The 27,647-nt window shown below is 45.9% G+C and overlaps 1 protein-coding gene across 2 annotated transcripts in view; it reads left to right on the top strand.

Annotated features, from left to right (window-relative positions):
• The window catches only part of EPG5 (ectopic P-granules 5 autophagy tethering factor), a 79,914-nt gene that overhangs the window by 20,396 nt on the left and 31,871 nt on the right, over positions 1-27,647 (top strand). For both annotated transcript variants that reach the window (XM_078384163.1, XM_072992979.2), the window contains exons 7-24: positions 4,425-4,533; positions 6,151-6,265; positions 6,808-6,958; positions 8,317-8,472; positions 9,809-9,966; positions 11,343-11,497; positions 13,186-13,326; positions 14,245-14,409; positions 15,032-15,151; positions 17,572-17,831; positions 19,431-19,571; positions 20,390-20,534; positions 22,121-22,318; positions 23,696-23,806; positions 23,986-24,105; positions 24,880-25,046; positions 26,119-26,346; positions 27,374-27,497. In XM_078384163.1, the coding sequence (XP_078240289.1) occupies positions 4,425-4,533; positions 6,151-6,265; positions 6,808-6,958; positions 8,317-8,472; positions 9,809-9,966; positions 11,343-11,497; positions 13,186-13,326; positions 14,245-14,409; positions 15,032-15,151; positions 17,572-17,831; positions 19,431-19,571; positions 20,390-20,534; positions 22,121-22,318; positions 23,696-23,806; positions 23,986-24,105; positions 24,880-25,046; positions 26,119-26,346; positions 27,374-27,497 (2,764 nt within the window). The remainder of the gene's footprint in view (positions 1-4,424; positions 4,534-6,150; positions 6,266-6,807; positions 6,959-8,316; positions 8,473-9,808; positions 9,967-11,342; positions 11,498-13,185; positions 13,327-14,244; positions 14,410-15,031; positions 15,152-17,571; positions 17,832-19,430; positions 19,572-20,389; positions 20,535-22,120; positions 22,319-23,695; positions 23,807-23,985; positions 24,106-24,879; positions 25,047-26,118; positions 26,347-27,373; positions 27,498-27,647) is intronic.

Here is a 27,647-nt window from a genome sequence, read left to right on the forward strand (position 1 = left end):
ACAGGCCTGGGTTAGCACCTCCTGTTTCATTTATTGTCCATAATTCTAGCCATTCCTTCTTTATCTTTTCTATTATTTCTGGATGCTGCAGAATATTATTATCAATTCTCCATCTTTTGGAGTCTTTATAATCTTTCTTTATTTCAATCTCTATTGACATCAATGCATGATCTGTTATTTTAATAGGGTTTATTTCAGTATCAACAATCTTAGAAATTAAATCCTGAGATGTAAATATATAATCTATTCTAGAGTAAGTATTGTGCACAACTGAAAAATAAGTATATCTTTTTTCATCACCTTTCATTTCTCTCCAAATATCTTTCAAATGGTTATTTTTTATCTTTTTACTTAATATTGTGTTTCTATGATAAATATCATTCCGACTGTATGCAGTTTTGTCTTTTATCTTATCCATAACCATATTGAAATCTCCTGCCATAATAACATAACCTTTCTTTACCTTTTCCATTTCTTTAAAAACCAAATCATAAAATTCACCTTGTTTATTATTAGGTGTGTACATATTTACCAAAGTATATTCTTCCAACCCCATTTTACCTTGCATTATTATAAATCTACCATTACAATCTTTTACTACCTTTTCTACTTTAAATTCGCAGTTTTTGAAAATTATAATTGCTACACCCCTAGATTTAGAAGTTCCAAAGTTTTTTTCATAAATGTCGATATTGTTCATCTTTAACTCATTGACTCCTTTTTCTGATTGATGAGTCTCTTGTAGAAAGACAATATCCAGCTTGTTTTTCCTCAACAATGCTTCTATTCTTCTTCTTTTCACTGTTGATCCGAGGCCTTTAACGTTTAAAGTTGCAAGTCTTATTTTTCTACCCATATGTGTTCAAAAGTTTTCTTTCCAATAGGTCCCGTGTGTAACCTTACCTCCCACCAACCTACCAAACATAAACTAAAACATAAAACAGACAAAACAACACCCCATAATTGATCTTCACCAATTTTGTGAACATATACATTTGTATCCTCTCCACCATGGTCCCATGCCATGACCACTGGCATGAGCAAAAGGTGGGGGGGAGACGCCACCATCGTCCGGCGGAACCATGACCGGAGCCTTGCCTCTGATCTTTTCATTTAACTTTTGCATTTCTACTTAATGTTTAATACTACAATAGTAACAAAATAAGAATAAGAATAAGAATACCCTTCTCCTTCCCCCCTTCCCCTTACTGGAATCCTTTAAAGAGTTTATATTTAGTTTTTAGTAATTTTAATTTTGTTACCCCTTTTACTATCTAAATTTAGTGTGTTTAGTATGATTAGAACAAGAGTAAAATAAATGGTATTATTCTATAAAGCTAATTTAAAAAAAAAACAACAAAAAAGAACCTCAAAAATTAGAAGAGGGGAAAGAGGGGAGGAGAGAAACATATATATGTATATATATATGCACACACATACATATATATAAGAAAGATTTTGTTAGGAGAAAGATAAAGGAAAAAAAAAAAGATATATAGAATAAAATAAAATAATAAAAAAATATAAGAAAAAACTGGTCCATCTTCTTCCTTCTGGTTCAGCCTTCTAGTTCTTTGCTTGTGGTTGGAATTAACTCCTGACTTTCTCCTTCATAAATGTTCCAATCTTTCAGCAGTTGTAAACCTTGCTCGCAGGAGTGGATTTTAAACAAAATCTTGTCTTTCCAGATTTTCAAAAAAATTGGGTAGCCCCATTGATATCTGATGTTATTTTTCCTCAGAATTGCTGTAACTGGCTGCATAGATCCTCGCCATTTCACAGTCTCTTTACAAAAATCCTGGAAAATCTGAATTTTTCTGTCCCTATAAACCAGCTGGTCTTGTTTTTGTTTGATTGCTTTTAAAAATTGATCTTTCTTTGTATGATTCAAAAACTTCACAACCACTGGTCTAATACCGAGACTACTTGGATTTCCCAGGAAATATGCCTTTTCTATATCTGTTTCAATCAGATGCTGCGTGCCCATTATAGAGTTTATCCAAGCCATTATCTCCTTTCTGAGATCTCGGCCCTGTTGCACTTGGAAGTTCATTATTTTAATATTAGACCTTCTGAGGTTATCATCCATAAATATGAGCTTTTTATTGGTTTCAGAAATTTGCTGAGCCATGGAGACAATTTCTTCTTTATTTCCTTGAACTGTATCACCAAGGTCCCTAATTTTGCTCTTCATGTCCTTTAACTCCTGTGACACCCCTGAAATTTGGTCTTGAAGCTTAGTAATGCTTCTTTCGATGGACTTAGATCTTTGCTCTGTTTTGTCAAAGCCTTCAGACATTTTACAAGACAGATCTTTTATAAGCCTTGTAACCTCGTCCATCCTATCGTCTTCAGTTGGTTGTGTCGTCAATCTTTCCAAACTGCGATCTGAGGGGGTTTTGGCAGTTTTATCCCTCCTCCTTGACATAGAGAGTTCTAATTAAAAATAATTATTGTTGTTTCAGGCTTTTCGTTAGGAGCAGGGCAGCTGGAAAACGCCAGTAGCTAATCGGCCATGAAAGTGAAAGTAGTTCATAACTTTAAAAAAACATAGTCCTTAAGGCTTTTAATCAGCGATATGCCTTCCTTATCCTTCACTCCAAGGATTTATGATAAAAAAAACATTCTTCTAAAGAAAGAAATGCATTTTAATAGCTTTTTACCTTGCTAGGCGATACGGAGGGTTCGCTCCTAGCTGGTCATCCCCCCGAGCGGAAGTGACGTCTCCCCTCCCAGTTTTGGGGAGATCTCATGGTGGACCACTCGTGGAGCTCTGGATGACGATCCGGTCAGCCGTGATGTTTCAGGAGGAAGCCCTCCGTTAATTCAGGATGTAGAAACAAAGATTTGCCCAGCAGATGATAAGAACATTGAATCATAACTGAGATCAGATATCATGGATTTTTTTTGCCTTCATTTGTTCCAAGTTTGTTGCCACGTTCAGTTCAAGGTGTTGGTTTTAAACTGAAAACCAAGCACCTTTTAGGGACTTCAGAAGAAGTCAGTGCGCCACAGCAGGTCATGTTTTCATCTCACTCCTCTGAATACACCCAGCCTTGCCTGATTTTGAATGTACAGTGGTGCCTTGCATTACGACGTTAATTTGTTCCAGCGAAATCGCTGTAGAACGAAAACGTCGTAATGCGAAAATAAAAAGCCCATTGAAACGCATTGAAACCCCTTCAATGCGTTCCAGTGGGCTGGAAACTCACAGTCCAGCAAAGATCCTCCATAGGGCGGCCATTTTCGGTGGCTGTGCAGCGAGGAATCCGTCCCAGAAAACAGCAGGGAGCCATTTTATTTACGCGGTGACCATTTTGAAACCGCCGATCAGCTGTCCAAAAATCATTGTTTTGTGAAGAATCGGTTCCTGAAGCAGGGAACCGATCATTGCAAACAAAAAAAACCCTATTCAGACCATCGTCGTAAAGAGATCGTTGTCAAAAAGATCATCGTAATGCGGTTTCGTCGTAATGCGGGGCAGTTGTAAAGCGGGGCACGACTGTAGTTTGTGTTGAATGGGAGACTGGATGAAAATAGCAGGTAGTCTGCAGTTGGCTCAAGAGAGAATCCTGCCCCAAACCTTGGACGGGTTGCTCCCGGTCAGGATTGGTATTACTGATCTAGATAGACTATGGGGGTGACTCATTATGATCCAGTTTTCCTGTGTTCCTGTGCCCTCTTAAGAAAAAAATGTGCCCAGTGGCATACCAGCTTTTAGTTTATGCTTTGCTGTCCCCTGTGCAACCATTTCCTGGAACATAATCAACACAGTCCAGTTTTCAAAATTTAGGGGAAATGGCAGGAGTCGTCTCACCTTAGAAAGCCGGGGAGGGCAGTAGACAGCCAGCAGCACAGATGGGGGGGCCTACTTGTGTAGTTGCCTACCTGCGCTGTGCCGATCCAGTGGAATTCTGGAATTCACTCATGTTGGTACCCACACTTAACAGGCACACACCTCCAGGTTCTCAGGTATGCCCTCTTTTTTCCCTTGGACCACCCAGGTCAATCTTCTGGATTGCTCTTCTGAGTGAGGTGGAAGCTTTCCCCACACACTACTGGGATCCGTGTTAGGAGAGATGACTTATTCCTCACCCTTCCTTCCAGCAAGCAGTTCTGCTGTCACCCCACTTGGTTTCAAGGTTATCTTTATGAATATCTTTCTCCAGTCTTACGCTGTGTCCCCTAGGACAGTGGTCCCCAACCTTTGCTCTAGGAGACCACGCACAACTTCCAAAACATTGTTTCCACTGGGCAATTCAGACATATTTTCCTTGTACTGGGGCTTCCTGTGCTTTAGACGTGAACAGAAAAGTTGATGCCGTAGAGGATTGGTCCCTCTGTCCTGGGCTATTCATGGAGACTCTCCCTTTTCTGGTGTGTCAAAATACTTTTTGTGACGCTTTGCTTTTTGTGATCTACAGAAATCGAGCAGAATTCATGTGCCATATGAAGCCAAGTGAACGGAAGGCCAGCTCCTCCTTTGGGCAGGAATCTGGAAACTGGACCTTAGTTGATGAAGGCGGAGAAGAGGTACCTTTAAAATACGGTTTTTGTCATTGAGACAGCTAGTGTTTCTCAAGGAAATGGGGAAAAGGAGGGTGTATACTTTTCTGTTAGGACAGGTACATTGTTAGTTTTCCTCTTAATTACTGCTGCTCCTGACAGGAGAAAACAGAGTTTCCAAGGTGGTTTCCAAGTTTCAGAAGGGGAAGATATGGAGGCAGTGACAGAGTTTACCTTCTTGGGCTCCATGATCATTGCAGATGGGGACAGCAGCCACGAAATTAAAATATGCCTACTTCTTGGGATGAAAGTGATGACAAACCTGGACAGCATCTTAAAAAGCAGAGACATCACCTTGCCGACAAAGGTCCGCATAGTCAAAGCTATGGCTTTTCCAGTAGTGATGTATGGAAGTGAGAGCTGGACCATAAAGAAGGCTGACCACTGAAGAATGGATGCTTTTGAATTGTGGTGCTGGAGGAGGCTCTTGAGAATCCCCTGGACTGCAAGGAGAACAAACCTATCCATTCTGAAGGAAATCTACCCTGAGTGCTCACTGGAAGGACATATCCTGAAGCTGAGGCTCCAATACTTTGGCCATCTCATGAGAAGAGAAGACTCCCTGAAAAAGACTCTGATGTTGGGAAAGTGTGAGGGCAAGAGGAGAAGGGGACAACAGAGGAGGAGATGGTTGGACAGTGTCATCAAAGCGACCAATATGAATTTGACCCAACTCCTGCAGGCAGTGGAAGACAGGAGGGCCTGGCGTGCTCTGGTCCGTGGGGTCATGAAGAGTCGGACACGACTTAATGACTAAACAACAGCAGCAGCAGCAGCAGCAGCAGCAGCAGCAGCAGCAGCAGCAGCAGCAGCAGCAGCAGCAGCAACAACAACAACAACAACAACAACAACAACAACAACAAGGTGGTGTTCCTCCCATCAGCTGGACTTCTGGAAGCCTTGGTGATACTGATCTTTTTTTTTTAATATTGTTTTCTGGCAATGCACATTCTGGTTTAGAGGATGAACGAAAAGGTCTGGCTTTGAACTGGCCTGTCTTCAGCTTTCCAGAGTTCACTTTATTTTTTAACACTAAGTTCCATCTGCTCTCCTCGATGCACTTGGTGAGAATGACTTGGCGGTAAATGTAAAACAGTTGATCACATTACGCCGTTTTTGCTCCTAATCCAAGTTGCAGGTTCTAATACACTACTCTAAAACTGGTGTAGAGCTCCGTGGTTTAGGCTTCTGGCTACGGAGCCAGAAGCTGGCAGTTCAATTGTGCCTCCTTAAGAGGAGCTGGGTTCGAGGATCCCTCGGGTCCCTTCCAGCTCTGCAGTTCTAAGATGAAGAGTTAATAGGCATATTTTACAACTAAAGGCTGTAACAGGAACGACTAGCATGAAGTCAGCTCTGTCAGAGAATTTTTAAATCTGAAGTTTGGTTTACTGTAGTTAAAACTCATTTTGAGAGTGAGAAACCTTTCCCATTCTGAGTGTCTGTTCTCCCTGTTCAGCAGAAGTCAATCCAAATCAAACCATCTTAAGAATGATGCAGGGATGATGGTTCATCCCTATGCTCTCCTTTACCGCCGTCTTTAACCGTAGAAAAAGCAACCTGTTGGTTGGTTTTCTCTTGTTTTAGGATGAAGATCCAGATACCAGCTGGGTCCTTCTTCTCGAAGACGACCTGATTGTGCTTCTCTCCCAGTTCCCATTTCATGAACTGTTCCAGCATATTCTTGGCTTTGATTCTAAAGGTGAGCAAACGTCTGCAGCGGAAGGGAAGAGTGTGACACTCCCACCTTTTGGCCCCTAATCTGAAGTGGGTTGGGGTGGTGGTCAGCAAAAATAATCCACCCTCACCCGACTCCTGGACACCTTTTGTGTTAGGGCTCTAAACCCACCCCCATCCTCCAAAATCAAGGCCACAATAAGTCACTTCTGACTTGACGGCATGTAACAGAACAATGATCATTTGGTTAATGGGTTGGGTGAATGTAATCAGAAAGCTCAACTGCCCCCTGCTTTGTGCCTTACATGTCAACATTAATGATTCCTTTTCAAAAGTAGAGGATGTGCCTTTACTTCATAGGAAGGGGGGCAGGAACGGAAGGGGGAGTGTTGAAGCACAGCTTATTGGGTAGAACCAGCAACTGGAGTGGTAGTGAAACCTAAAAAAGCTGCTTGACTTTAGGAGGCGATAACGTCCCTGAATAGTAGCTGCATGCAGAGGTCTTCTGCAAGTGTTAAGAGCATGTTGGTTTGCTTGTACTTCTCCAACGTGTTTTCTGTTGCACAGGTTTCTATGTTCCTGAGAAGACCACACCCCATGAGATGATGAGGATCTTTGCCTTTGCAAACTCTTTACTGGAGCTTCTAGCAGTGGGGCTGGAGACCTTTAACCGAGCCCGTTACAGGCAGTTTGTGAAAAGAATTGGCCGTCTGATAAGGCAAGAAGCTTTCCTCCCCTGATGGTCCTCCATGCGGGGCTGAGTGGCAATGATGTGGGGTGTTGGAGAAAGCAGCTGATCTGCCAGTTGTCTCAACAGAGTTGGGAAGCGTTATTTTCTTGGACTACACTGGCCATGACATTGGAGTTCTGAGCATTAGAGTCCAAAAATGACATTCCTAAGCTCTTCCTCAGCATGTCAGTTGCTCCTTGGGGTAGAAAGTCAATAAATAATGCCTGACTAAGGAGTGTGGCTGATCCAGATTGTCTTATAGTTGGCAGTCTATCGCCAACTATAACATTTTACCTTACACTGAAGGTTTTTCCCCTTTGGGGAATTGTAGAAGTTAGAATTGCAACTGAAATGGTGTCTGCAGATTTGTTAAAAGCCTTTAGTACCATCTTCAGTCACTAGATGGCAGATTTTCTAGACTAGCACATAGGTTTGCAGCTGATCTTTTCATGTCAGTGAGGAGGGCCACCCCCCCCATGGGCATAGAATGGACAGACCCTACCATTATAGAATTGAGACGGCACCAGGGTGCAACTTGGTGACCTTAGCTTTATTTCCAACATTGTGTGTAAAATGTCCCCAACTCCACCTACAGTGTAACATTTCTTGAAAGTTTTGTTGTCACAAAAGTGACTATATAACTATTATTTCAGCCCTTATGGGGCCAGCTATTGTGATCTAGTATTAAAAATAAACCGAGAGGTACCCATTAAATGTGAGAAGGGTAATCACTCATGACATTGCTTTTATTTTGGCTTCTGTTCTAAGTTGTTTTAAGTATTACTAAAATTACGCTTTTAAGCACTGGCTTAAAAGCGGGTCCCTTGTATCCGTCCCCTGTCCCCCCCCCATGTCATTGATGTCCCAACTCATCCCTACCCTATCTGGAAGCCTCCGTATTTATCTAACCAATTACTTTTGGATGAAGAGGCTGAACATGAAACATAGGAAGCTTATCTTAGATTGATTTAGACCATTAGTGCATCCAGCTCAGAATCATCTACACGGCGAGCTTCGTGTCTCCCATGAATAGTCTGAAGTAGAGATCGCCATGAACCCCTGTTTTTTTTTTTTTTTTTTGTCTGAAGAGGTGTTTGCCGACTTCCTAGCCCTGCCTCCACTGGCAGGCGGCCACCCAAAGGTAGTGCCTGGGGGAGGCAGGGCAGGGAAGCCAAAGCGTTGCCTCTGACTTGTTGCCTGCTGCAGGAGGAGGAGGGGCCAGGAAACCCCGGAGACCTCCTCAGATGAAAACGGAACCGGCATGAAACCATCTCTAGTTTGAAGGCGTTCGGTTTTTGCTTCATGTGGGTTAACTTAGTTTCTTTTCCCCCCACCTCATCTTGTAGAATGACCCTTTGCTACGTGAGTGATCACTGGGCCCAGTATGTCTACCATGCAAAAGACCACCGCTATGCGTCACAACCTTACTCTGTTGAGAAACTGCAAGTGGAATTTGATGAACTCTTTCTGAGGGCTGTTCTCCATGTGCTGAAAGCCAAAAGGTAAGGAGCCGTGGGTTGCAGTGGGCATTAAAGGCAGGTGAGCTGTGAAATCATGTGGGACAGAAAGCTAGCGGTGGGATTTCAGGACGTAGCAGAACAAAATGTGGTTTTTGCAGCCTCTGGCTGTTTCCTGCCTTTCCTCATTATCCTCGGCCTTCCAACCTTTATTTGCCAAGTTAGGGTTTCTTTGTTTTTTTCATTTTTTTCCCTGCATTCTTCATCAGTACACTAATGCCTCCTGTTTGCCTCACAACCAGTGGAATACCTATCGTCGTTTAGTCTTTTAGTCGTGCCCGACTCTTCGTGACCCCATGGACCAGAGCATGCCAGGCCCTTCTATCTTCCACTGCCTCCCGGAGTTGTGTCAGGTTCATGTTGGTTGCTTCGCAGACACTGTCCAGCCATCTCATCCTCGGTCGTCCCCTTCTCCTCTTGCCATCACATTTTCCCAACATCAAGGTCTTTTCCAGGGAGTCTTCTCTTCTCATGAGATGGCCAAAGTATTGGAGCCTCAGCTTCAGGATCTGTCCTTCCAGTGAGCACTCGGGGTTGATTTCCTTTAGAATTGATAGGTTTGTTCTCTTTGCAGTCCAGGGGACTCTCAAGAGTCTCCTCCAGCACCACAATTCAAAGGCATCAATTCTTCGGCGGTCAGCTTTCTTCATGGTCCAGCTCTCACTTCCATACATCACTACAATACCTATAGTTCTCCAAAATAAAAAATCAGGAAAAGGCCGCGTTGTCCCCAAAACAATACAAACGCAGAAACAGGTGATACCTTTATTTAGACCAGTAAAAAAACAAACAAACAGCGAGCCTGAGGAAGATGAATGATCATCAAAAGCTTGCTATTTGGTTTTAATTTTTTTAGTGGGCCAATAAAGGTGTCACCTGCTCCTGCATTTATACATCACAGGTTTTTACCTACGTCCTGTTCCCTGGAATGACTTGGGTGACCATATATCTATTCAACTTCTTGAAAAATCCTTCCTTCCTTCTTCCCATCCTAGTCCCTTCCTTCCTTCCTTCCTTCCTTCCTTCCTTCCTTCCCTCCCTCCCTCCCTCCCTCCCTGTATTGTGGATACAGAAGTACAATAGCCCACATTCCTAAACCACAAGAGGTGTTTTTTTGGGGGGGGGGGAATTTAGTTCTTTAGAGGTAATTTGCTGCTGTGACTTCATAAATGTATAGTGCCAGTAGGATTTTGGGCACTCTGTGTCTTTCGGTATTTCTCCAGAGTTTCATTTTTTGCCATACAATCAAATCTTTCTGCCAAGGTCGCTACCCAGGTTACTGTAAACAACACATTTCTTCTTGGCTTTCAAATTTGCACAGGCTGGGGGTGTGGCTGTTCATGTCGGAGATGCCGTACGGGACTCTGTCTGGAAACATGCTGTGGAAGCTTTTCTTTCTCATGCACTGTGCGGAGAGCGAGGAGCTGGAGAAGTTGTGCCGCACTGTGCAACTCGCAGACTGCAAGCGCCATCTCAAAGGTAGGGCTCCTTTTCCTCACCAGGGGGAAGGGGAGTGGAAGGAAGTTTTACATTAGGACGTTCGTAATCTGTGCATTTACCAGCGCTGATGATCTGTAATCAGGAGCATGGGAAGACATGCAAGTGGCTGATCAGTCTAAGAATAATTCCGTCTGTGCTCGAGCACTAAGTTACTCAAAGTGAAAAGTCAGAGGCAAGAGTCAGGAACTTTATATAGACATTGAATGGAACTCGTTGCCGTCTGAGTGGATAACTGCAGTACCACTTTCTGACCACCTGCAGTAGTGGCGCCAAAGTGCCCTGGAGAAAACCCCAGTAGCTCCATCTAACAACACATTGATTTTGGAGCGCTCCAGGTGTAACTCACACCTAGTGTGGCCGGTAGCCATGAAAAATGGGAATTATGAGAAATGTAGTCTGACACATCTGAAGAGCATGGGCGTGAGGAATGCACCTTGTTGCTTATGTCTCTTATGGAAGATTTTGCTTTTGCACATTTTTTTTTAAATAGTGGTCCACTCTGCTGCCATAATCTGGATAGCTTAGGGGGAGTGGGCAACTCTGAAGGCTCTGAGATCCAATATTCTGCTCCAAGATCCTTCTCAGTTTCTACTCGCCCTGAATGTGTGGTTTTAAGTACAAAAAATAGCCACTTGCCGTTTTTGTTATTTAACCTCTTTCATTCATTTGAGGGCTTTTGTGGGTTTGGCAGCCTTGCACTTCCTTTTAGAGCAAAGCCACCGCTCTTAGTGAAGTGAGAAATAACCTCATTAAAGCTCCTCCCCCCAATTCGTTGTGTGTCTGGGGGCGTTTTTTCAGCATCTGGCTGGCAGGGGACTTGAAATACTTTGGCTGAGACAGGCCACATTTTGTGCGCTTCTGGCTCAGAGGCATCTCCAGAAGGCTCCTTTGTGGGTTAGTCATGCTTTGGGCAAGGAAAACTGCTTTTAGGCGGCTTCCGACTCATTCTGAGCCAGTGAAAACTCTAGACCAGGCATGTCCAACCTTGGCCCTCCAGATGTTCTTAAACTACATCTCCCAGAAGCCTTCACCACCACCTCTTCTGGCCAGGATTTCTGGGAGTTGAAGTCCAAGAACATCTGGAGGGCCAAGATTGGACACCACTGCTCTAGACCAAGCGACTTGTGCCCTTCCACCCCTAAATGTCTGCAGGTAGAAAAGCCACATGTACCTCCTGGTCTTGCCAGATGCCTGGTGGGCAGCTTTGCCCGCTGGTGCAGAGGGTGAAAGGACCGCCGAGGCTGCTCAGCTCTTCAGAAGCGTATGTCGCCCTTCTGTCCATCAGGACACACAGCGTCAAAATTGCGCATTTCTTGCGAGAAAGAAAACCCACCCTCTCTTCTCGCCCCCGGCAGACCCAGCCCACTTGGAGAGCTTCGCAAAGTGTCTGCAAGCCCTGAATGGCTCCGAGGAGATCTGCCTGCTGACGACGTTTGCCCAGATGGCGCAGACGAAACGAGACGATGCGGATGAAGACTTTGTGAAGGTCATCGTGCTGGAGATCTACGAGGTGAGCGAAAGAAAGCTTGGGTGCTGAAGAGGCCGTGGAGAGGCAGGAGGGAGGCGTACGTAGGTCTTTGGGAAGGGACCACACGGGGAGAAGAGAAGAGTGAGGAGAGATCAGATTAGCTCTTTACAAAGACTTGAAAGGCAGTCCTACAGAGGAAGGGCAGGATCTGTTCTCAGTCATCCTAGAGTGCAAGACATGTACGTAACAATGGGCTCAAGCTCCAGAAAGCCAGATTAGAAAAAAAAAACCTCTTAACTGTTAGAGCAGTACAACAATGGAATGAATGACCTCGGGAGGTGGTGAGTCCTCTAACGCTGGAGGCATTCAAGAGAAAACTGGACAACTCTCTGTCCGATCTGCTTGAATTTGAACTCCTACATTGAACAGGGTTTTGGACTTGATGGTCTTCTAGCCCCCTTCCAACTCATGGATTCTGTAATTCTGCGATTCATTCCGAGAGGGTGAGGCTGCACGATCACCCTCGCGCCAATCTTGCTCTGTTGTGAGCTTACTGTGGATTCCTCCCTTTGTCCATCCCTTTTTGCAAACCGCAGTGTGCCAGCTCTAGAGGTCTTCCACCGTCCCATCTGCCATATGAAATGAATGCTGTTGTTTTGTTGATATAACCCTGTGCTAGTGGATTACAGCGCACAAGAGAACAGGTCTCTGTCTTGAGGAACTTAGAAGAGTTTTAAGATTCAGCACCGGGCAAACAACAGCAAAAGGGATGGGAGGAGAGGAGAGAGGCAAAGATAATCAAGAAAAAAGGACCCTCGAGGAATTGGCACAGGACTTTCACAGGCACCGTTGCTCGGATCTGCTCTGACATTTGGTGCTGTCGTTGGTACACATCCCATGGATGTAACTTTGGCCCCTGCTTGCCCCGTTATAATGGATATATTTCAATTAATGAGGATGTGGACAGGATCCTTGGACTTAGACCCTTGTCCTTCCTGGCTTTTAAAAGCAGCCATAGGGGGAATGGCCAACGGAGTAAAAGGATGCCTCCTTGCGGGATTCCAGCCTGTTTAAAGGAGGCAGTATTATTGGGGGGTGGGGGGATAAATCCCACTTTATTTTGCAACTGTTGGCCAGTTTCAAATATTCCATCTCTGGTGGTCGAAATGACCAGATAGGTGGGGTAATAAATAGCATAAATAAACAAATAAAATAAAAATGCTGGAGCGTGTGGCGGTTTCTTACCTCCAAGGATTCCTGGATGAAGTGGATTAGCTGGACCGGTTTCGATCTGGCTTCAGGCCCAGCTGTGGGTCGGAGACAGCTTTTGGCCGCCTTGGTAGATGATCTGGTCTAAGAACTGAACTCAGGGAACGTGGCCTTGTTGGTTCCGCTGGACCTCTCGGCAGCTTTCGAGACGATCCACCGCATCATCCTTCTGGACCGTCTCTGCTTCTTCGGGATGGGACTGGGAGGGCACTGTTTGACAGTGTATCCCATCCTTGCCAGAGGGGAGAACCCCGACGTGTAAGAGCCGCTTCGCATTCGGTTGGCCATGTTTCTGTGAAGAGTTTTCTTCTTTCTATCGGTGTAAGAACCCGGTGTTTCCTCATGGTTTAGACCAAGAGTGAACCAAATAGACTTGGGCTTTCAAAATACTTCCATCTACAGATGTTGGGAAGTTCCAGGAGGGTGAGTGTACCCCCTTCTGTTTCTTCTTCTCCTTTCAGGTCTCTTACGTCAGCCTTTCCACGAGGGAAACGTTCTCAAAAGTGGGCCGGGAACTCCTGGGAGCCATTACCGTTGTCCACACGAGCATGATTTCTGTTCTCTTGGATCGAGTCAGGGAGACGATAGAAAAGGTCGGCATGGTAAGAAGGAACGCTACATCCTTATAGATAGCCCAAGCCTGTTTATTGGCTGGAAAATCTCCCTTGGTTGTGCCTTTAAATGGGGCTTTAAAAATTACAGGGAAAAAAATTCTGTGTCAGGATGAGTTGGATTTTACTACCATCTTTCCCCAAAAATAAGACAGGGTCTTTAAATTTTTGTTTCAAAAACGTATTAGGGCTTATTTTCAGGGGATGTTTTATTTTCTTTCATGTACATTTATTCAAATACAGTCATGTCATTTTCTTGCTGCACAAGGATGGAGGGTGAGGTTTCACTGAACTGGGGCTTATTTGTGGGGTAGGGCTTCTATGACGAGCATCCTGCAAAATCCTACTAGGGCTTATTTTCAGGTTAGGTCTTATTTCCAGGGAAACGGTATTAAAGAACTAAAATTCTGTTTCTGACCCTAGTGGGAACATATGGGGTTGGTGCATCAGAGGACAGATTTGGTCCATCGTCTACATTAGTGGTTCCCAACCTTGGGTCTCCAGATGTTCTTGGACTAAAACTCCCAGAATCCTTCACTCCCAGATGTGCCGTCCTGGATTTCTGGGAGTTGAAGTCCAAGAACGTCTGGAGACCCAAGATTGGGAACCACTGACAAGACAGTCTTTCAGCTACTAGTTATGATTCCCCCTGCCCCTCTATTTTTCATCTGTTAAGGGGAAGCAGTGAAGAGTAGAAACTTGCATTGATTTGCAGGATATGTACAGGACTCCATGAGGTACAAGCATGGAAACTCATACTGCCGTGGAACCATTGAGTTGATAGTGTTTCTGGTGGTTGCATACAAGAAATGTGCATCAGCTTCCAAAGAAATGCGTGAAAAAAGCAAAGCAGGTCTATGGTCTATTTATATCCCCCTCTGTCTTTTCTTTTTTTCCTTCCTTAACTAGGTATCCCTTTATTTGTTCAAAGAGCTGCCCATGCATCTCTGGAAGCCCTCTACCCAGGAGGTGGCCCTGATCCGCGACTGGCTGTTGAATTACAACCTGAGCGAAGTGGAGAACAAGCTGGCCTGCATCATCCTGGAAGGGATGAACTGGGGACCTTCTGAAAACGTGTGTATTAAGAATCCTGGCAGCCCCATTTAATCTGTAGATTTTTTTTGGGGGGGGGGTTGCTTTTAAGAAGCTGCTTAGGCTGAAGGATGGCCCTCTCTCGAAACCCAAAAGCGAAGTCTCATCTCTTCTGGTTCTGAAAAAAAGGCTCCCTGGGCCTCAGACAGGCCAGGGAGGGACACGTAAGGGAATTTGCCCCCCTCAGGCGCTGCAATGGATGGGTACAAAAGAAAATCTGGTGCAGCGGTTAAACTGCAGTACTGCAGTGAAGACTCTGCTCACAATCTGCATTTGATCCCAACAGATTCAGGTAGCCAGCTCAAGGTTGACTCAGCCTTCCATCCTTCTGAGGTTGTTCAACTTGAGTACCCAGTTCACTAGCAGTGATGGGTGTATGTGATGTGTAGCCTGCATCATCTATAAACCAACCAGAGAGTGCTTTTTACATGCTCTGATGTGGTATTTAAGCAACATACTTTGCATTTGCTTTTCAAGGGAGGGGGGACATATTGAGGCACCCAGGACAGCTGCAGGTCTTTTGCTCACCTCTGGCTCCTAGTGTATAAATAAAAATGCAGTTAAATCTTGTTTTGTGAAAAGTAGACCCGTTGTTTTGAAACAGGGTCACCTTCATCTCGATCCAGCCGTCCATGCCGAAGTTGCTCTGATGGTGTTAGAAGCTTATCAGAAGTACCTCTCTCAGAAACCGTACAGCGGGTTGATCTCTGAAAGCATCAAGCAGGTACCTTTCCCTCTGAATGTCTCCTGTGGACGATGGGCAAAGAATTAAGAAAAAAGCCCTCCTGTTCTTCTTTTGTTGTTGTTTGTTTCAAAGCTTCTTGCCTTGATAGGGAGTTCTCTCCCACTGAGCCTAGACCCCCTTTGATCCATCTCTAGTGTCTTTTTTTTGGAGTGATCTTTTTGTTTGTTTGTTTGTTTTCTTTTGTTTCACTAAGGGTTCTTTCTGAACCCTGTCTGGAGATCCGTGGCCTAGTTTTCTAGTTTGCTTAGTTTTCTGAAATCCAGCAATGTTGGGGTGACCAGGGTATCGGGTGATATTCTGCTACAACCGTTGCTTCCATCTTTTCTACCAAGCACTTGCTTATTTATTTTGTTTTGTTTTGTTTATTTCTTAAATTGATAGACTGCCCCATTAACTGCAGTGCATTGTGGTTTGCAACAATAATAATAAATACAACACATATGGTTCAAATGCGTCACACACTGCAGAGAAGTTAAAAACATTGGAGAAGGAGAAACGCTTGGCACCGAGAGCAGGTTCTCAAAGAGACAGGAGCCCTGGAGGTGCAGGATCGAGTGCCCTTTATAAGGGAATGGGATCCATCCTGACTTAGTGCTGGCCCCTCTGAGCAGTGAGAGGTTCCCCCAGCTCTTCCTAAGCAGACTCTCTTTCCCACGGCTTGACGTCCTTTGAACCGGAGATATCGGTGACCTGAACATAGAAGTTCCCGCTTTCCCACTGGGCAGTGGATTTTCAAAAATCCTGCATACGTTTTGTGCAAAAATGTAGCTTTGTTCTTGCACTAAGCAGGGCTTGCAAGGAGATTTTATAATGGGAGGCTCTCCTTCTCTTTCCAGGGGGATCCGTTCTGTCCCATCCCACCTTTTCTGCCACTTTTAGTTCTCCGTTTTGCAGCTACTCCAGTCGTTCCCTGATCAGTGAGCACGCTCAGCCCTCGTCAAGCTATTTTGAGGTTCTCTGCCCCTCCTCTGCCCCCCCATACACACACACCTTTGTACACTTCTTCCCTTGAATGGCACAGGTTGGAGCAGCACTGTTTTGGTTATACCCAGATTTTCTTTTTCAAAAAAAACCTATTTTACTAAATAAATAAATACAGTGGTGCCTCGCTTGACGACATTAATTCGTTCCAGAGAAATCGCTGTAGTGCGAAAATGTCGTAAAGCGAAATAAAAAAGCCCATTGAAATGCATTGAAAATCATTCAATGGGCTGAATAACTCAACATCCAGCAAAGATCTTCCATGGGGCAGCCATTTTCGGTGCCTGTAAAGCGAGGAATCCGTCCAAAAACACAGCGGGGAGCCATTTTGAGCAGCCGGCGGCCATTTTGAAACCCCGACGATCAGCTGTTTTGATCATCGTAATGTGAAGAATCGGTTCCTGAAGCAGGGAACCGATCATCACGGTGGCTCCACTTGTTGGCCAGGGAGGGCGATCGGAAGCTGATGCAGCTTGGGGAGGCCATGGCAGCATGCTGCTCTTTTGAGGGAGGAGGAGGAGAGATCACGCCTCTTGTTTTTCCCCTCTGATAGGGCATTTTCCTGTGTTTTGGTGCTCTCTCTCTCTCTCTCTCTCTCTCTCTCTCTTTGTGTGTGTGTTAATCAACTATAACCTTTGGGTGGCATAAGAGTTATATATGGATTTTGAGCTACATGGGGATCGGGGTCCCCTAACCCCAGTGTTGTTGAAGGGAGACGTGTATAATGCATAATATAAAAAATACGTGTTGGTGAGAATCGTGTTGCTGTGTTGCAGAAAAGGCATAACATTCACTCCTTCCTAACCAGCCATTGAAGAATTCCTGCTGGAATTTTCAAGCACATGCTAGAGCCAGCGGATGTGGGCGCCCCTGAAAATCTCAGCAGGGTCTTATCAATGGCCGGCTAGGAATGAGTGACTGGTTACTCCTTTTGCCTTCCACTTCTGAAATGAAGCAACGTCGTTTTCAGCCGTTGGGTCTCCTTCTGTAAAAAAGTTGGCATTCTCCTGAAGCTGGCGATGCTGCTGTCTTGCCCGGAGGGTGCCACTTTTGTCTCCCGAAGAAGCCACACTTGGTAAACGAGCAGGAGCTGTAGGGTGACAGAACTCGGAAAATTCCTTTTTTCAGCTGTCGTTTCCCAGAGTCTTCCGAAGGTGCTAAGACAGAAATGGCCCTGATGGGCTTCAGACGTTGCCCACAGTGAAAAACTTAGGAGCCGAGTTCCTGGAGTCCTGGAAGATTGAGGCACATTGTTTGCTGTTAAGTTTGATCTGACTTAGGGGTGGCCCTTGCAGGGCTTGCTAGATATAAAGTACTAAGAAACTGGCTCATCTGATCCTCCTTCTGGTGGCCAGCCGCCTCTGCCCAAAGCCACCCAGGGTGGATGAACCGAGAGTGATGTAGTGTTTCCATTCTAGGTCTCATACTTGGCCAACGTTGTCCGTTATGGAGAGACTCCAGAGACCTCCTTTAACCAGTGGGCGTGGGGACTGGTCCTAAGATTAAAGCTGCACATGAATGATTTTGGTACCCCACAAGGCTGGCCGTCGGCTCCCGTCTCCCGGACAGTGCTCGACCTGGCAGACTCGCCCACATTCCACCCCCTCTTGAAGGCGGTCAGGTCGGGCCTCCCCATCGGCTGCTACCTTGCCCTGGCCATGACGACGGTGGGACACAGGTAGGCGACTGTAACATTATCTCTGGGTTTCCCAATTAGGCATCCCTGTGGTGCATTTCCAGGTTTCTTAAAGCACAGTGTTTCTCTGTGTCTAAAATTCATTCACATTTAAACAGAAAGCCAAGCATTTAGAAATGGAGGAACGGAAGGAGTCCCCTTGCCAACCTCCTTCCTTGACCACCACAGGGGGACATTAGTTCAAAAGGCGTGCTGCTAACAGCTTTCCTTCCTGATGCATTATAATAGAATGGCCATTTTCTGCTGCAACGGCTGTTGAACTTTGGTGGCCTCTGCAGAAGCTGTCTGCAGGTGCAGAAGGATGCCAGACGGCCACACTGTAGAGACCCCTTGGGTTTCTGAAATCACGAGACCCTGCCCCATGATTGCATGGTGGTGGTGGTCACTGGGAGAAGGAAAGGACTGGTAAAAGAACCTCGGGTAACTGATCACTCCCAGCTTCGATAATCTGCCGGTCAAGATTTCTGGTGCCATTGCAAACATGCGCTATTTGAAGAAATTGCTGCAAGGCTGTCCTTTGTGCAGTAAGAATTCTGCGGTGCTTACATATCGAACCCCCCCCCCCCCCGAAACAGTTGTAAGAATTGTTTTCTCAGCAGGAAGATGGAGACTGTTGGGAGACCTTCTTTAGTTGTTTTCATAATTAGAGTCACAAGGCAGTTATATGGTGTCCAGAATCAAATGAGGATAAACTTGCACTCTGCAATGTGAACATGAGACCTGAGGAGAGGCCCATTTGCAACGTCAGAAGCTTGTGATAAGCTTCCTTAGCTCATAATCTTAAAATGAAAGATGTTTTTAAAATATGTAGAAAAAATGTAGCTCACTTCTCACTGTAATCTTTCAGTCCTTTGCTCGGATTTAATGCTCGTACTTTGTACAGAGCATCGATGAGTGGGCATAGAAAGTTCCAGTTTTGGATTTTGAGTTGGAACACATGTAGGATAGTGCAAACCAAGGGTGGGGTGGGGGAAGAGCTCTGGTTTAACTTCAAGATGATTCATCTCGTATTGCTCAGACCCTGGAGATGGGGCGGAGGTCCTTTTGAGCCCTTTACGGTGGGCTCTTTCGGGGGAGATGCAAGTTGAAATTGACCAGTGACCACTTGCTAGAGTGTGACAGCTTTTTGCCATCTAACTATGGCATGGTTTGAATTTCCTCTTGAGAACTTCCACGAGGACAGGTGCTTGACAGATCCTCTGCCCTGACCTGGGATCCGGTGTCCCTTAATCAAAGTTTTTCTCTTTTTGATCAGGCCATCACAAAACGCTGTTCAGTTTCTCCCCGCCACCAGACAACTTGCAGGCTCTGCCTGAGGTCCAGGAGGGTCTGAGGTCTCCTGCCTTGAGCAGGGGGTTGGACTAGAAGACCTCCGAGGTCTCTTCCCATCCTACGATGATTCTATGACTTTTTAGTTGGCCAGCTGTCAGAACAGAAATGCTTACACCTTGGGCTCTCATGGTGAGGGACCCATTAGGTGCTTGGGTGCTAATGGGCCTTGCCTCAAATGATTCTACTGATTTATTATTTTGTTTGATATATGAGTTTTTTCTCCCCACTTCCCCTTTTACCTCTTGGCAGTGTTGAGAAGTTCTGTACTGAAGGGATTTCTCTCCTGAATAATCTCGTGCAGTCACGGCATCTGAGGACCGTCGTCCACGTCCTGGATAAAATTTTACCTCTCTTCTACCCTTGCCAGTATTATCTGCTGAAGAATGAACAGTAAGTATCAGACTCATCAAGAGGTCTGATACGGTGCAGAAATGAGATGCTTTGAGTAACAATCTGATGTGTAACAAACAGGTGGAAGCAGGGCCACAATTCAAGTAAAAGGGGGCTCTTTGGACACAGGACAAATTTTCTCCAACTGTGGAGAAATTCAATCAGTACAGTCCTTATGTGTGTACAATTCAAGCCCCACCAAGCGTGCAAAAGAAGATTTAGTAAATGGCTGAGATGACACTATTGAAGTAGCCTGCTTCTGGTCCAAAATAATCTAATCGTTTTAACATTCATTTGCCCCAGCCTTGGGAGAAAGGTGGGGTAAAAATATTTTAAACAAACAAATAAATAAACGTTTTGATCTGTTTTTAATCTACCCATATTCCATACGTGTACGTCCGTAATGTTAAATTGTGCGACCCACTGATACGAATAGGGAAAGGAAAGTGCCTTAAGTGGAACAAATGGGGACTTTTCCACAGGCACCAAAATGGAATAGATGGGAGAGAGTGCTGGGTGTTCATACTGCTTGGAGCGGCTCTGAGCATGGGAGACAGTGGTTATTTTGGTGAACGATACGGTTATTTGGCCGGCCAGTTGGCTCATGGAGAAGGTTCCCATACAGGGTGGTGCTTACAGAATCCGTCTCTTAATCTCTGGTTTAGAAGGTATTTTCATCCTGAAGTCTTTGTGCCAAATCCTAACCTTGCAGATGAACCAATGGATTTTATTTTATTTTTTGGAAGGGTGATATTGCATGGGAGACGTGTAGAGAAATGACTGTTCCTTAGTCAATGACTCTTCTTTGGTTTTCCTAGGTTCTTGTCCTGCCTCCACCAGTTCCTGCAACTGGACAGTGGTGTTCCGCAAGGGATGACCCAGCAGGTGACCCAGAAAGTAGCGCAGCACTTGACCGGGATGAGTTATGGTGAAAACATCAAGCTGCTCAGCTGCATGATTCAGGTCAGGAGTTAGAAGAATGTCCCATTCAATCCGGGGGGTGGGGGTGGGTTCTGAGACAGATGGAACCAAATGGCCCTCATTCTGCATATTATAGGGGGGCCTTCCGCACCCTTACAAATCAGCTCACACCCTGCAGAGCACAAGGTGTCTCAGAAGAGCGGTGGGGCTTGGTCACTGTGGTGCTCCCAGAAACGCAGAGTGAGTGTGGAAAGGCAATTTCTTGTGAACGTCCCAGCGCTAATGGAGAGACGCCAAAGAATTAGTCATCCAGGGGGAAACCGGCTGACCTGCAAACAGAGAACGCTTGGTGATTCATAAAGGAATAGCGAAGCTGAATTTGAACTCCTCCCGGGGCTGAATCATACTTCGAGTATAATTTCAGCACCTTGGATAGTGCCTTTTAAAGTTCAGGGTAAAATGCACAGCGGATGGACTTCCCTCCCTCCACTCCCTGCTGCTGGTTGCAAACCCCAGTCTGTGTCAGTCTTTTTTGCTCCTCGTGTCCTCACTGAGATTCCCTTGAGGAGGGAGCAGCATTTTTGTTTCTGTGATGGCACCCACATGGCGGAATGCTCAGCTGGCAGAACACGGCACCTCCAGTGTCACAGCAGGACTGGGAGTCGGTGGAGGGCTAAAAAACCCCCACCCGGATGCCCTTGCTAGGTTAGGTAGTGGGGATTTGGAGGAAACTGAGGAGACTACTCTTGTTTACCTGCGCCTCAGGCAGCAGCATGTCTTGGGCAGCATGAAAGAGACACCTTGGAGAGGTCTGGTTTCACCACAGGGACGCATGCCTTAGTTGGAACACAGCTGGATGGCTTTAAGACACTGTATGTGGGGCTGTCTGTGGAAAGTGGAAACGTCAGCGGGTCCAAAACATGACTGCCAGAGGGGTTGTGTGAGTCACAGGTATCACATAAACCACCCTCCCCCCATTACAGTAGCTCCAGTGGCTGCTGGTTTGTTTCTAGGCACAATTCAAGCTGTTGGTTTTAACCTATAAAGCCCTAAATGGCCTGGGTCCAAGCTATTTCAAAGACCGTATTTCCCATTATGAGCTGGCCTGGGTGTTAAGATCATCAGGCGAGGCCTTTTTTTCAGTACCTTCCAGTAGCTTTCCTTCGCTAATGACCCTTAGAAAAAGTATCTGAGGGAAATAGTATGAAACGACAGCAAGGGAATGTAGCCTATCTCTTCATTGAGACCAGAAGGTAGGCTAACATACTAGTTTGACCTTTGTCCACATCTGGGCAGTCGTTTGTTTATAAAACTCCTCTTCTTCTGCCACCACGGCACCATTTATCCAAAAAGGAGTGAGAGATGGTCCACAAAAATATCAGCGCTATGCTCTTTCTGTTTTATTTATTATATTGTAGCCCCTGAAGAAGGCTGAAAGTGAAATAGCCGAAACGCGTTGAATAAAGTATCGATACCCATTTCTGCAACCTGAGACCGCCGTCTCTCTTTGCTTGGCAGCTTCAGTGGACGTACCAGGTCCTTTTTGTTCTTGGTATGTGTCCTTACTGGGCACCTTCTGACTGTTCCTCCCGTCGTCCTCCTCCTCCTCCTCCGTTTTGTCTTGACAGAGTCACCTTTTTATAAGCAGCCATCCCAACGCTGTTGGGCCCGTCGCCGTGCTGGAGTTCTGGGTGCAGGCCCTCACCAGCCAGCCCCTCTGGCACAAGGAGAAAGCCAACCTCTCGCTGATGGATCGCTTGTGCCAGGCAGCGTTTCAGCTCAACCAAGAAGACTGTGTGCAGAAACTGCTCTATCAGCAACACAAGGTAGAGATGGGGCCCTTTTTCTTTCAGGATAATGGAATGATAGAATAGAAGTACAGTTAGGACCGTCGTAGGTGTGGGAGAGCGGTTCCAAGCTCTCCTGACGATTCTGAAAAATGGGGATTATACCTAGTGCTATTATAATACAGTAGTGCCTTGCAAGACGATGTCAATCTGTTCCATTGAAATCGCTGTTTAGCGAAAACATCGTCTTGTGAAAAGCTTTTCCCCATTGGAATGCATTGAAATCTGTTTAATGCGTTCCAGTGGGGAAAATTGTCGTCGTTTTGCGAAGATCGCCCATAGGGAAGCCATTTTGCAAAGCGCCGATCAGCTGTAAAAATCGCTGTCTTGCGAAGCATCGGTCCTGAAAACACCCGTTTTGCAAAAATCACCGATAGAGAAGCCATTTTGCGGAGCTGCCGATCAGCTGTAAAAATCTTTGTCTTGCGAAGCATCAGTCCCGAAAAAAGAAAAACCCATCTTGCGAAGCACGGCCTGAAACATCATGCAGCGAAAATCGCCCATAGGAAACACTGTTTTGTGAAGCACAATGGCCATAGCAAAAACTCATCGTCATGCGGATTTGTCTTTTTGCAGGGTCATCATCAAGCGGGCACCAGTGTAACGACGAACACTAGACATAGTATGACCTCTGGCTCCCTCTAGTGTCCAGTTCTGATAACTTCATAGTTAAAAACATGGGATTTTTCTTTTTAATATTTTTAATATATTCAGACGTTGGATAAGTGAAGCAACAGATAATAATTCAGTGAATAAGGGTGTCCTACTGTACTTTTAGAACTTGCACATGCCTAATATTTTGAATTTCTCAGATCTCATGAGGATAACAGGCGTCAGGGAGGTGGCCCTGCAGCCGAGGGAGTTTGCTGTCCTGGGGGGGGGGTGCTGGTCACACAGCAGATGGCCATATTGCAGTTTTTTAAAAAATTACCACTTTGAAGATCACGAGAGTCCCAACACAGTATAACAAGTACAGAGGGAGGGTCCCTTTGAACAAAGACATAGGTACACTTTGATAGGGTCTCTAGTGGAAAGTTCCAGAACAAGCAGTTGCGCATGTGCATGATTACATGCCTTAACTGCTGATAAAGCAACTCACGAAAGAGCAGTGTGTCCCTTCCTGATAGGCTGCTAGCTTGCATGAAGCATGTATGATTAGGGAGTGCTCCGTTTACGTTTTTTAACATCTGTGTACATGACCTGCTTATAGTAAGTAGAACAATGACATCGCTTCTTTCTTCACAAGTCTTTTCTGTGTGGGGGTCATATTGGGCTTCCCCCTTGGATCACGGGGGCATGGCTATCCTCTCTCTGGTCTCTGTATCTCACCTGTGTTTCTTCTTTTCCATTCTCCAGAACGCTTTGGGCTACCACTGCGACAAGGGGCTGCTGTCTTCCTTCGTCAGCTGGATCGTGGCTGGCAACGTGACGCCTTCGTTCACTGAGGGAAATGCGAATCCCTCCCAGGTGAGGAATGGCTGTACCTTGAGACTCGGAGGACGGAGTCCACTCTTGGTTTCCTCACTGGGCGAGAAACACCTGTCTCAGGTGGCTCCAGTGGGTTGGAGGACTAGGAGGAGGAAGAGATGATGCCCGGCTTTCATCAGTTTTCTACATCGATCCCTCCCCCCCCTCATTTCTTACAGATTTGGTTTGCGTGGACTGTCCTGAACATGGAGTCCCTCTTTGAGGAAGATTCTCAGCTTCGTAGAGTTGTGGAAAGGGAGTTGGTCGCCGGCTCTCTGACTCCCGATCAGGCTCTGAAGGTAAAGAGGATCCGTGTTCAAGTCCCTGCTGAGCTGTGAGCCTTTTGGGAAGACCTTGAGCTAGTCATTTTCCCTCAGCCTGGCCTACCTCGCAGGAGGCCTGTGAGTAGAAAGAAGGGAGGGTGCTTGAGAATACTGAAGGAAAGATGGAAAGATACATGTAATTCAGTGTAATGAAACAAGGGCCATCTCTGTGGCTACTCCCAGACCTTGGAACTCCCTCCCACTGGAGGCCAGGCTGGCCCCATCTTCGCTGCCCTTCCGCAAACAGCCAGAGACCAGGCAGGCTGTTCCATAAGAACTGACTGTCTAGAAGACAATAAACGGGATGGCTTATATTTTGTTGCTTCTGAATTTGTTTTTTGTAATGCTTTTGCCTATTTTTTTAAATTTAATATGATTAATACTTTTTAAAATACTTGAATAATTTACTGTTTTTAGCTTTCAATATAGTGTCTTTATAAATGATATAAGTCACTTTGGGTCCTGTTTTAGAAGAAAGGCAGATATATAATTTAAAACAGGACAAGGACATCCGGCTTCACTGAGTTTTTTAAATTCTTGTTTCTTGGCCTTTTAAGTAGTCCAGGGGGTCCCTCTTAAGATCCCAAGGCAGACAGGTGGTCCTGTAGTCCTGCCTGGGTTGCCCACCCCAGCCTAAAAACAACATCGCAGGCTACACTCCTCACCATGAGAGAGACTCTGATTTGGCAGTTGACTTGTTTTGCAAGGCTTTTCAAGAAATGCAGCCAACCTTCCCCATTCTGTTTCCAGAAAGCCCAGAGCCAGCTGAAGCTCCCCATTGTGCCGTCCCTTCAGCGCCTGCTGATTTACCGTTGGGCCCACCAGGCCCTTGCGACGCCTGCCGATCACCCTCTGCTGCCCCTCATCTGGCAGAAATTCTTCCTTCTCTACCTTCATCGCCCGGGCCCACAGTATGGGTGAGTTAGCATTTTGCAGGGCCTTTTGATTGAATTATGGGAGTCATTCAGAGCAGTGGCATCTTTCGTTAGGTGGGCAGGCGGGTAGGTGGATGGATGGATGGATGGATGGATGGATGGATGAGAGGGAGGAAAGAAGGAAGGGAGGAACGAGAAAGAGAAAGAAGGAGGGAAGGAGGAAGGAAGAAAGGGAAGGAAGAAAGGGCAGAGGAGGGAGGAAGAAAGGAGGAGAGAGGAAAGAGACGGAAGGAAGGAAGGAAGGAACGAACGAACGAAGGGATGGAGGGAGAAGAAGAGGGAAGGAAGGAGGAAGGAAACAAGGAAAGGAAGGAAGGAAGTAGAGAGAAGGGAGGGAGGGAAGAGGAGAGTAGAAATAAAAGGAAGGAAGGAAGGAAGGAAACCGGAGAGTTGCAGCCAATTTGTGTAGAGAGTTTTGTGCTAAATGCTGTGCTTCCCGACCTGGGGTCCCCAGAGGTTCTTGGAGGGAGACTCCCAGAAGCCTTCCCCATCAACTGTGCTGGCCAGGATTTCTGGGAGTCGTGGTCCAAGGACCTCTGGGGATCCAAGGTTGGGAAGCGTTGTGTTGAGGGACAAAGAGTCTGATCCGTTCGGGACAGCGTCCAGTGTGTACCCGTTTGGTGCCTGCCTTGAATCAAACTGATATTTGGCCCAAGAGGATCTTTATTCCTTTCTGGGGTGGGGGGGGGCACAGGGATAGTTTGTGGAGGCTTTCTTCACATGTTCTAGGACCCTCTTGGTTGAGGCATTCTGGCAGTCGAAATGTGTTTTTTAGTGGGTGAGAAATACATCTGGAAATACAGTATATAGTTAAATCTTTAAAAATAAAATAAACAACAAAAATGGTGGATCAGTGTGGAAACAGAACAGAAAGGACTTTTCAGTGAATGCGCATGACGGTGCAGTCCAGGAACAGGCTCACATGCCCATCCTTAATTCATTGTATCTCATTAGATTAATGACACATCAGACATTTTTTCCTTTTTACTGTGGACCACCTCTCGAAGGGATTCCGCTCGTGTTGGTTGTTAGTGACGTGGGCTCTTTTTCTAAGCTTGCCCGTAGACGGCTGCATTGGGAAGCGCTTTTTCCAAAGTCCTTCTCACCTGAGTCTGTTAAGCGACCTGAAGCAGCGCCTGATCGAGGTGGCGGATTTCCACCACGCAGCCAGCAAAGCGCTCCGCGTGGACGGCCCGGCTTACGGCACCGAGAGCTCACCGGAAAAAGGGCCCAGCAAACCTGACTACCTCCCCTCCCCTGAACTGCATAAGGAGCTTGTCAGGTAATCCTCAACTCAAAAGGCTTTGCGGTCAACTTCTTGTTCCTGAACAGAATCTCGGATGAGGATTCTGTGAGCAAACCGTTTGCTATCTGGGCTAAACTGGGAGGATCTCCAAGCTTGGGTTTGGGCAATTTGGCCCCATTTTACAGAATCTTGGATGATGAACGTTGTACCCAAGCACTGGAGCCTCATGGTGCTGTGATTAAACTGCAGTACTTCGGTGAAGACTTTGCTCGTCACCTGAGTTTAGTCCCCTGAGTTTAGTTTGAGTTTGGTTCAGCTGTCCATCCTTCCGAGGTCGGTATTTTCCATGTATAAGACGCCCCATGTATAAGACTTTTCTAATCCAAAATTAAGAAATCTAAGTGTGGCTTAGCAAGGGTGGGGGGGAAAGGCATCAAAGCGCTGCAGGATCGCTTTGATCCCTGCTTTCCTCTCCACTTGGTTTTGTTCCCTCCTCAGCTTACTTCCGTGTATAAGACGACCCTCAATTTTTAGTTTAAAGATTTTAGAAAAAAGTATAGTCTTATACAAGGAAAAATACAGTGATTACCCAGCTCGCTGTAGCTTGCATAAGTAACTTATAAACGGCCCAGAGAGAGAGAGAGAGAGAAAAAGCTTTAAGCACTAAGGAGTGCTGTATAAGCAGCACGCTTTGCTTTGCAATAGATAGAATGATCTGTGTCTAGTCCTGAATTGGAAATAAATGGTAATCCACTGAAATGTCCCTCTTGAACTGTCTCATGCCAGCTGCCTTTCGGGCCTGGCCACGCAGAGGCTGGTTTGGAACATAGGAAGTTCTGGCCGATGGATTGCTGTGGCTTCCCATCCGGCACGGTTTTTAGGCGGGCTCAGGATGATCTTCACATTTGGTGAGGCCAGACTTCCAGTAACGCCGGCAGGGTCTTCAGAGCGGAATGGGGAACCTTAAGTCAAATCCTCTGGAGTCCTAAGCAGAAGACCTTTAAAAAAAGAAAACGGATCAGGCCTTTCCTGCCAACTTGGCTTTTCTTGGTCTTGCTTTCAGGCTCTTCAACATGTATATCTTGTGGCTGGAAGAGGAAAGTTTTCAGAAAGGGAACATCTACATTCCCTCCTTGCCGAAACAATACGACGCCCACAGGCTTGCCAAGATAATGCAGAACCAGCAGGTAAAACGGGTGGGGGGCCTGGTGGGTCCAGAATGGTGGACTTGGGGTGGCTCATCGCCCTCTGCCTGAATCAGCTGGAGGTCTATTGGAGACGTACTAGAGACACCTCCTTCCCTGCTGAAGCCCAGCTGTATTTACAGCATATGTTGG

Source organism: Pogona vitticeps, chromosome 2 (genome assembly GCF_051106095.1).
Source record: "Pogona vitticeps strain Pit_001003342236 chromosome 2, PviZW2.1, whole genome shotgun sequence".
Classification (NCBI taxonomy): domain Eukaryota; kingdom Metazoa; phylum Chordata; class Lepidosauria; order Squamata; family Agamidae; genus Pogona; species Pogona vitticeps.